Genomic DNA, 10981 nt, shown 5'->3' with positions numbered 1-10981 from the left:
TCTATACTTCAAACCTGTCCTGAACTTTCTAGTTGAACAAATATTGTAAAACACATTGTTATGATTGGAGCAGAGTGACTTGCGAAAGCAAAGCGTTTCCTCTTTCTGGGAACTATAAACATAGTAAGCCAAGGTATCCCATATGTGACATCTCTTCCCTGCTCTCCTTTCCTTAACTTTCCAGCTTCCCTTCACTTAGACTGTTTGATATTGATATGCATGCATATGAGAAAGAGATTTCCCTTCAGATACACAGAGGGATACACAGAGATTTCAGCATACAATCACATAAGAAGAAATCATTTGTGGACATTCTTTCTTTACTACTGCTGGGGATACACAGAAGCAGATTTCTTTAGTATCCTATTTTTGTACCCTCAGCTGAACCTCCTCTGCACTCATTATTTTTGACTCTATGGGAAATCAAATCTGCCAATGATACCAGGGAAACAAAAACTCTCATGCAAAGTAGTGATTTAATCATGCTATGTGTGCTTGCGGGTGTCAAAATGTGAAATTGTCTTTTGCTTGTACGGAGCAAGGAACCTCTCTGTCAACCCCTCATTTTCAGATAAACAGCACAATACTGATTTCTCAAAAACATTTTTATTATTTATAACAAGAAGAGACCTTTATTCTAAAAAGATAGACATTTAACCCCTTCAAAAAACAAAATAAAATTCCATCCATACAAAAATAACAATTAAATAAATACTAATAATTAAATTGGGGGTTACCTTGTGCAGCTGCACATCAACAACTGTGGTTTTGAACAAAAGTGTATACTAAATGAATTGTATGCTCAGCAGTATCTTGACCTGAATAGGCCTACATATGAAATAAACATAGACCAATTCAATATTAAGTGAGTGATACTCTTGCATCAAGACAAGCAGGAAAATGTCTGCCCCCCCCCCCCCCCCCCCCCTCTTTCAGCTCTACTTAGAAGCAATAATGTTACATAACATGGCCATCTGCTCTTCACAATGATTTGAACGTCCCATTATGTGACATGATGAATGTCAGGGAACATTCAAACACAATGCAGACAGAAACAGAAACATTAAATAACGCTCAGATTTATTGCCCCCGTTTATTACAGTGGTTGTCCCTGTCAGGCTTAAATGCTTTCGGGACAGAAGCGCATAAATTGATATTTTTATGACCGCATGCATGCCTGCACGAGTCTGCTGCTGTTGCTGGCTCTGTTGAAATAAAGATGGTGAGCCTACAGATAGAGGTAAAGGGCTGATCCCACCTCTACCCATAGAAACTGTAACGTGTCAATTTGTGTCCATGTGACAGTTGATCTCACAGCCACTAAACATCTGGATTCAGTAGGCAACAGAGAGTAGTTGAATCAATCATGGCCATACAGCGACACCAAGTGGCGGGTCTTTGAAGTGGATTTGAAATGTAAATATAACAGGCATGTGTAAGTCTCTCGATTCATATCGCTGTTCAATAGCCTAACTACAGTTGAATAGCGTAACACCATGGCTGATTACATAACAATCATGAGAAAGAAAGAAAGAAAGAAAGAAAGAAAGAAAGAAAGAAAGAAAGAAAGAAAGAAAGAAAGAAAGATTAAAAAGTTTTCTTGTTGCTTTTCTAAAAATAAAAGTGCAGTTGCCACTAGCCGGCAGTATAGGACAAGTGTTGCTCATTATTACCTTCACTCGTTTCTCAAATGAAAATGAGTTTCAAATGATAAAGCCGTACAAATGTGAGTTATGTTGTCATTACTGCCAAATCATAACAAAGACAACTTGTTTTTAAGGATCGAAAAACACATTTGCACAAAAACGATAATCTCTGTGAACACAGCCCACATGTTCATAACCACATCATTAAAAAATCAAAGCTAAAGCCCCTATTGGACAATGACAATACCTTACAAAAAAAAATACAAAACTATGTGATCATAATTTTTATCAAATTGAACTATTATTTCTAAGTGATTAAAACAACGATCTAAACCTTTCAAGAGTGCTCCACCAAGTCAAACGACAACTCTTAAATTGATCTGTCTACAGCTCCTCAGTTTTCTTATGGACTACATATGTCTCTATGCCTATAAATGTACAAATGTGTTAAGTAATCAATTAACCTGAGATTTTTGGCTAATTTCAACCCATTGTTGTTTTTATAAACGAGGGCTAAACATATCTATATATAAGGCAATTTCCCATGGGACACCTTTTACTTGTGGATTCAACGACCTAAATCCGTGATACGGATCAGTAGGTCTAATCTGTTTTTTTGGGGTTTTTTTTTTTGGGGGGGGGGGGGGTAGCCTGTGATTGGTTGTGTTAGAAAGAGACCCGCCCCCTACGTGAACGCGCTCAGACCTGTGTATGGGAACGACCGGAGCCACATACCACCCTCACAAGGCGTGTAAGGTGTAAAGTGTGACATAGCATTAATTTCAAATTTATTTTATTTTATTTTAAAACGTAGTTGCTTTACGAGACATAAAATCCCTCACACACTGAAAAGAGGGGGGAAAATAACACTAACAAGACGACACGCCCTATCACCACGCCCTCCGCTTATCTAATTGGCTGTTGAGAAGCTTTGAGAACAACACGTCGTAGTTGATTGGCTGATATCAACGGCAATCACGTCTAATCGGCACACGATTGGCCGAGCTGTCAGGAGGAAGTTAAGTGTCAAAACGTTTCAGCGATAAGCTCGGAGTTGACAAAAAAGCGACCTGTCTCAGTCGAAACATTTTAGGCATAGTTTATTTTTTATTCATATATATTGCCAAGGTGTGGACATCGCTGAAGAGGATTACCCTAACAGGCTGCAGACCATACCCCCGTCCTGAGGCAAGGATTTGGTCTCACCGAGGACTCGACCACAGAAAGAGGAAAGTGGGACTTTATTGTTCAAGGCTAGCTAGCTAGCTTTGCCAGACGGCTTGTTTTTGTGTGTACAGCAGGCTATATGGCTGCGACCTACGAGCCAATATATGGACTTTCTGAAGATGAGGTAAGCTTTACTCAAAAAACAAAAAATCAAAAACAGCACCTTAGTATGTTGACGTAGGTGTGAAAATATGCGTCTCGTGTATGTTAGCCGACAGTCAAGCTAACAAGCCCTGCTCACCCACGGCTACATACCATAGTAGTGTTCAGGCAGCTGTCAGTCTCCTGCCTACATGGCCATTAGTTAGGTACTCACCTTCATGTAGAAGACAAAAAACGTGTTATGTTATTCAATATGTTATGTTATTCAAAATGTGTCATCACAGTGTTGTTTTGAAGCCCAGATGTGCAGAAGAGGGAATTATACATGACTAAGGTGGAGGCGTTTTTTTTTCTTCGATCAAACAAGCAAACCACTGTTGACTTGAAATAGAAACTCTTGTCTGCGATGATTGCGTGCCAGTAAACTGAACAAAAAAAGACCCAGTATTGTGGTAAAAGAAGTCCTGATATGATGCTCTCCATGGCTTCACGACAGTCACGAGTCAAATACAATCATTATTTCAACGAGCAGCTGGTATATCAGACATCGTACCTGTCAGACATCATCAATACAGACAGATGTAGTACGGCTGGGTACTTTTCTTTATCTTCAACTTAGCCTAATCTATATAAAAAATCGAAACAAAAACTTGAATCTCCCTCGGGATCAAATCTATCGATCTATCCTATGTTCCTTTTCTAGATATATTGAACATTTAACTGGTCACAGGAAACTTTAAAATGTGATTCCTGTTATTTGGGGTAAACATTCACAGTATTAAAGCAGATCACACAAGTTAGCAGGTCCACATTCTTATGGACTCTCACTTCCTGTTACCATGAGGTAAACCTTTAGTAATGCTAAACCCTCTTAACGAAAAGCCATGGCCTAAAGGTAACAGCTGGTTGTCCTGAACTTCAACTCCAACATCAGCTCCCTTCCTAAAAAAGGGAAGGGAGCTGATGTTCATTCTCGAACACTTGTTGAATACACACCTGTGACAGAAAATGTTATTCAATATCATCATGTACTCCTCAGTCTGAAGAAGTGTTCAGAACCCTTTTCTATTTTTATTCAACTTAAGTAAGCGCATGAAGCCAGCTTAAACAAAAAGAGAACTAGCCTGCGAAACAGCAATATTACCGATATATCGCCTTGCTTACAATGTTGTAATGTCATAATATATCAAATGTGCTCCCTCTGTTTGTGAATTGTAGAGTATTGTGGGATGCTTGCCCTAATTATAAAACACAGGGATAGTCAAAGTAAGACTGAGGAGATTCAGTTTTTTTTTTAATGTGTTATCTCAGTAAAACTTACGACACATCATCTGGTTCGAAACAAGCCTCAACCAGGACTGAGAGTGTTTCAGATAAAAGTCCATTCATATCTACATCAGTGTTATTGACTTTGTGCAGCCAGAACCTTGAAATATCTGAATGCTTTGAGATCGCTCTCGCTCGTGTTTGATTCGCTGTTTTGATCCATTGTCTCTGTCTCTCCTGCAGAATGAAACGAGAGTGCTGCGGGTTAAGGTCATTGCAGGAATTGATTTGGCAAAGAAAGACATCATTGGAGCCAGGTGAGCATCACGAGAGAACCAATCCAACATGCTTTTGATGCTTTTTATTAGCGACACCGTTCGGTCTCTATTTATCGCTCTGCCTCTCTAAATATCGTCATCGTCAGATAGATGTGAAGGCGTGGACGGCGGTACCTGTTTCTGCTCTCATGTCAAAAATGTGTCTTCACTTTCACAACTGTTTTATAACAAACAGCATTTAAAGCAATGAACTAAAAACAACAGTAAAGACTTGAGGGTTATTTACATGAGAAAAGCCAAACATAAGCCAGAGTACACAACCTGTAGACATGTCTTTGCATATTGCACTCTACTCTCACACTGTTACGCGCTCTTTGTTTTTCTTCTTTTCTTTCAACCTCATCTAGTACAGTGTTAATCACTTTTTACTGCATTCCTTTCACTTACGGAGACCTTGAACTGTGTGTGTTAATTAATGATTACAAACCTGCCTCTCCTGCCCTGCTCGTGACCCACCTCAATTACCTTTCTTCCAGATAAAAGTGAGGTGACCAAAAACTATACTTACCAGAACTTTCTCACTTGTTAGAAGACACAGTTGTGAAACATTAACTTTTGAGTCAAAGTATGGTGGTTATCAAGGGGCCTTTCTCTTACACTGTCTGCCTTTCCTTCCCATGTGTAATCCTGTGATGAAGTCTAACCCACTTTTAAAAACTAACTTCTGTGATGTTGCATAATACACCTCTGTGGGTATCATGGCTACGTTTAGTTTTATGCATGGCTACACACTGCAGCTTCGGTCTTCTGAATTTTGATTACATACCTCTCTGCCTGTACCTGCAGTGCTAGAAAACAGTGATCAATTAATAATACACTATATGACCATCAGTCACTGCTGAATCCTTGTCACTCTGCACCACATGGAAACATCCTTTTGGATTGTGTCCTTCTTAATCTAGACCAAACCAATAATGCTGTCATCCTAACTCAAGGATGCGTTCATTGCCTGTTAACCATCATTCTGCAGCAGGGGTTTTTTTACCTTCAGGAAGCCGTGAGCTGACGTCGTCTTCAAAGTCACATTTAAAACACTTTTAATGTCACACTGCTTGACTTTCATTGGAATGGCTTCGAGACATGTGACATAAACACTGGCTTAGCTTGTACTGCTTATTGTTTGAGAAACGTTTGACGTGTAACTGTTTTATTCAGTGTAGCTCTGACTTAAATGACAGTCTCCACTCGCATTTCACTGATGTTATTCTTCTAAAACAGTACTTAGCTGCGGCAGCATTAAACATGCTTGCTGTAGTGTGTAGGCTACTATTTCAAACCGTGTAGAACAATTGATTCGACATGGCAACAACTTGTTGATTGACTGCAGTGTTGGATAGATGCAGTCTCTCGCTCATGCACCAACACCATCCATGTTTCAGATAGAGAGAGAGAGAGATATCTTTATTGTCATTGTACAAGTGCAACGAAATGCTGTTAGAGCAATCCAGTGCAACAGATGCCATGTCAAAGTATCAAAGATAATATAAAAGAAAATGTACAAATATACAAACGCTATAACCAGATTTACAAATGAGAGTGTCAGAGTATGACTATGGGTCATTAATGCAGTCTAAGTAGTAGGTAGTATCAATAGTGATGGTAAGAATTGAATATTCATTTATTATTCGGTGTCTATAGTTATTTGTCTGTATCGTCCAACACAAGAAAATTCTTGTAAGGCTGAATGGATCGTCGACTGAAAGAAGTCTTTACAATGTAAATACATACAGCGCTAATGCCATTCCATGAATTACTTTAAACATTTCCTCCCAAAGTTCAGTTTGTAACTCTTGATGCTCACCTGTAACTTCTGCTGGTTAACACAAAGGTCCAAGATTATCTTACATTTCCTTTCTCATACAGTACGCACTTGCTGCTTGGAAGTCTCAGGAGGCAAGAGATGATGGAGATGGAGCAGACATCAAAGATGGCAAATGAAGCAACTTGAGTCTTTTTTTTTTTTTCGCCTTCAAATCAATGCTATTTGTAATTGGACGTACTCGTGGTATCGAAGAACGTGAAAGTTCTCCTCGGGGAGCTTGCAGAGAAAAAAATAAATAGCCCGGCCAATAGCGATCACATGCAGCACTTCCTGAAAACAGTTCAGTGCATGCAGATCATAGATGAGGAAACATCCATCTGGAACAAGGCTTTCGTCAAGCAGTTAGCCTCGTCCACATGAAAACACTGCTCTTACTGTTGCGTATAGTTATGCATTGTGTCTTTGGGATGAGAAAGCCGACATTGTCAGAGAAGGAGTCTGGCATGTTAAGCGCAGTGTGAATGCTCCTCACATGCCAGAGAGCATGTGTTAGCATCCTGATGTCCTGCTGGCAGGAGAGCTCAGTCTGGCTCGGGAGAAATCTGAACTGTAAATGAAGAAACACTGGGTGAGGCCTGGATGTGCCAGAGGAGGAGACGGTGCTGACTTGGCAGTCTGTCACTTCAGAAGATGCTCAAACAATGCTGGCTAGTTCCCCTCTCGTTTTTGCTCCAAACATCTTCCTGTTGCTGTTTTATCACTTGTACAGCTACTTTGTTCTATTGTTATCTGCTTTTACTTCAGATTACATAACACGCCCCATTTTTTTTTTTTTAAATTTTTTTTGGGGGGGGGGGGGGGGGGGGCTGTTGACAATAACTCAAAGAACAACTGGATGAAGTTGTGACTTGGGGAACTAGCAGCTCATGCTAGCTTTCAACTCCCTTCGCTGACCCGAAGTAGCAGCTGCCTTCCTCTGCAGGATTTGTGTTGTAGGAAGGAAGGAGACCAGAAGGAGTCTCAGTGCAGGCTCTGTACAGTCGACCCATTGTTTTTGTTTAGTCACAGCACATCACAGAACCACAAAAACGCACAATTACAAGCTGTGGGGTTCCCAGAGACCTTAATCAGCAATCAAGTAACAGCATATTTTTCTTTGGGTTTGTCTGCAGCTCATTTTCAAAATATTTCCTCTTCCCCTTGACTATTCCTCCGCTGCTTCCTGTAAAGCCAATGTGAGGCTACGCTCCAGCTGGCAGGCCAAATCTTATTTGGCAATATTCATACTGGAATTAGATTGCTTCTGACATCAATTCTTGATGCCAAAAAAAAAAAAGAAAAAAATCACATCGATGATGATTATGACAAATTAGATTTAACATACATTTATAGATGTTTAAAATGTGAATCGAATTGAATTTCTAACCTTGAGTGATAAGGCAAGCCACTGCAATCAAAATGTCATTTGCATAACAGGAAATGCAACGCATAACGCCGATGTCTCAGCTCGAGCGAGACAGATTTTTAACTTCCCTATTGTCTTTTACGCAGATTGAAAACTCTGGACCAGTGCTCCTGGCTGATTTACTTCCACATCACACCATCTGCTACACTGTGTGTTTGTGTGAACACCCTGAGTGAAGTTATTTCAGGTCACACTGTAGCTTGACAGGAAACATTGACTTCTCTTGAGTAGATGATTGATTCGTCTGTTGACAGAAAATAGATCAACAACTGTCAAGATAATTGCTCAATCATTTATGTCAAGCACAAAAGCCTTTTATTGGTATTTTATTCACAAATGGCAGAACATTTACTATTAAAGGACAAGAAGAGACATGAGGATTCTTTCTTGAGGATTTCTTGGATATTTTGATAAGTTAATGTAAAATGCTGCCCAAAAAAAAGCAGCTGATTTTGGTAGACAGGTTTGTGATTAAAGTGTGTGCACAGTCAGCGCGCACACACACACAGTCTTGTGAGAATATCCTCCACAAAGGAAGATTCTGTAAAGCCTATCATCAGATAGTGTGCCTCGTGCTGCCTGTAGGGACTGAGTTCAGGAGAGTAATCGGTCTGTGTGGTGAATAGCAACCTGCCAAGGGATTTCTACCTTGTCAGCACCTTCAAATAAATCCACTGGATGTTTTCAAATAGCACAGTCACCTTGCTTACTGTTTGCACTGGTATCATGAAAATGTTTTGCAGAGTCTATTTTTAGCACTATGCTTTGTCAATAAGACATTATCTCATAATGCTGAAATGTAAGCAGGTTTTTTTTTTTTTCCTCCTGGGTTGTTTGTGGACGCCTCAGGTTTCAGGTCTGGGAACAGTAGGTGTAGCCGAGCAGTACGGCCACCTGCACCTGTGTTGGACTTGGAATAGAATTAACTACATTTAGTCTTTGCAAAAACTGCACGTTTTCTCTTAAAGACCAAAAAGTATGTCTAAGTTTCAACAACTGCCTAAACAACAAGCTACATTATGCTCTTTTGAAGTTAGATATTTTGTGATTCAAGCTGCAGTTTTTGTATTTCGGCGTATTTCCTGATTGGTCAAGAAATTCACCTTTTATTGTTATCACCATGTAAAAAACAAACAAACCATAATGTGTATATTTCTACTGTCATACGCTGTTTGCCAGATAAGAACTGTGAAAGGCTCCAAATAATTCTTTTGCCATTAAATGTTTTCTTTTTTTGTGCTTCTGCAGCGACCCCTACGTCAAACTGTCCCTCTATGTTGCGGATGAAAACAGAGAGCTTGCCTTAGTTCAAACAAAAACTATTAAAAAGGTAGGTCGTAAGGTAAGAAGTGACACCGTTATATTCATCTCAAGCATACTATTCTTTCACCTTTTGACTTTGAGACCCAGTGAACATCATTGTTTGTCTCCCACAGAAGACTAGCCAATCCTGCCACAGTAATCTCCTCCCACACCTGCCCCCCATTAAAACCACTAAGCCTTTTAAAGGAGGCTTTGTCCACTTTCCTTTTTATGCCACATGTATGAGATCACCGAATCTTCCCCTGACAGTGACACCCCCCAACAAAAGCAGAATGCTTCCCACAAATCAAGGAAACCTCAAGAAGTCTCCAGAAGGTGGTGCGTCCTTTCTTGCTCTGTAGAGTGTGGAGGGATCCACTATGCGAGCTTTTTACCCCAGTGGTTTATTTGAGGGAGCAAACCTATTCACAGCAGGGGGAGCTATTACTTTCTATAATATAATAACACCATTCAGAGAAGATCTTTATGTGAAAGTGGACTTTGATTTTTTTTAAATGTCCATATTCATTGTGATAATTTTAGTGGAGTCTTTATTCAATTACAATGCAGAAAATCAAATTGATATGATTCTGCAATAAGCTCTCATTATCCACTTTGCTGCCATGGCTGTCATAAAGAGGCTGAATCTGGAAGCAGATTTTTTTCTTCTTCTCTTTTTTTTTTTTTTAATTTCCAGCCAAGCCTCTGCTGGAGTCGGGCAGCGCAGGCCTCCATGCAGGCAGGCATATGCTGCCAGTGGCCACGGTTGCCTTATTGGATATAAATAGCTGACGACGCACGGCTATGTGGAGCAGCCGAGAAGGAAGCGTCACTGCTCTGCACTTCTATGGGCTCTATGTGTCTTAAAGTGGGACGCCTTTGAAGGCGTCTTTGTTGTGAAAGCTAAGAGACCTGCTTGAGGCAAGAAAAAGCTTTAAAAAAATAAAATGGTGAATATGGCTGAGGATGTTGCACAGTATCTTGACATAACCCAATAATGCCTGCAATACCAGACCCAATCCTGGATACTTTAATTATTTAATCAATAACAACTTGTTTGATTTGAGGGTTTAATTAGCTGCAGTTGAAAGGTCAGTGAGTTCATTCGTACTTCTTGTCCATCAGCAGTTTTTCTATAACAGAGATGTGAATTTATCGCTGCCGTAAAATGCTGCAAAGTATTTATTAATCAGGGTTACTTGTGAATTTAAGGCTTCATTGACATTCTGGTGTTTAACTCGTTTCAATCACGGAAGGAATTTAAATGTGATGTGCCACATAGCTCTCGGTCCAATAAAATATTGAAGGTGTGAGGCAGGAGCAGAGAGTCCGTTGTGCCGACACGGTGGGCTGATCTGTCGAGAAAGTGGGATACAATCCTCATAATGTCGTTAATCTAGTGGACTAACGCCCATCACTCTGACACGTTAGACATAAAGTTCCACTCACGACGTGAGAGGATCACTCTGACGCACATGAATGTTTCACTTGGGCTCAGGCTAACTTTGATTGCAGTTAATGAAGTTGCTATCTGTGCTTTATAAAAGATTTGATTCTAAACTCTTTTTATGCTTCCTATTTCAGACCCTCAATCCCAAATGGAACGAGGAATTCTACTTCAGAGTGAGTTCAGCTTTTGAGGCATTTTCTATGATTTATTATGTGTCAGATTCCTGTTATACCCAGTATCCCCCACTGTGGCGTTTAGCTCAACCACTGGAGCCTCAAACAGTCCTTATTTGATTTAAGCTTCATCGTGTGTCATTACTCCTCTCGGTTCATTTAAACACAGGATAGAGGTTTTCTTCTTTAGCTGTATTTTCTCTTGTTATTGCCGCAGTTTCAGCTCACAAACATTTTTAATGGAGTGAGA

The 10981-nt window shown here is 40.0% G+C and overlaps 1 protein-coding gene across 6 annotated transcripts in view; it reads left to right on the top strand.

Moving 5' to 3' along the window:
- Positions 1 to 2634: 2634 nt before the first annotated feature.
- nedd4l (NEDD4 like E3 ubiquitin protein ligase) overlaps positions 2635 to 10981 on the top strand; it is a 44055-nt gene continuing 35708 nt past the window's right edge. For 3 of the 6 annotated variants that reach the window (XM_079364349.1, XM_079364348.1, XM_079364357.1), the window contains exons 1-4: positions 2635 to 2997; positions 4485 to 4558; positions 9055 to 9136; positions 10693 to 10731. In XM_079364349.1, coding sequence (XP_079220475.1) covers positions 2953 to 2997; positions 4485 to 4558; positions 9055 to 9136; positions 10693 to 10731 — 240 coding nt within the window. In that variant the 5' untranslated portion in view covers positions 2635 to 2952. Of the gene's footprint in view, positions 2998 to 4484; positions 4559 to 9054; positions 9149 to 10692; positions 10732 to 10981 lie in introns of all 6 variants that reach the window. The other 3 variants (XM_079364347.1, XM_079364356.1, XM_079364355.1) reach the window with 1 other exon arrangement.

The sequence above is a fragment of the Symphodus melops genome (genome assembly GCF_947650265.1).
Source record: "Symphodus melops genome assembly, chromosome: 16".
NCBI lineage: Eukaryota > Metazoa > Chordata > Actinopteri > Labriformes > Labridae > Symphodus > Symphodus melops.
The sequence above is the reverse complement of the archived record's forward strand: the minus strand, read 5'-3'. Positions and strand labels throughout refer to the sequence as shown.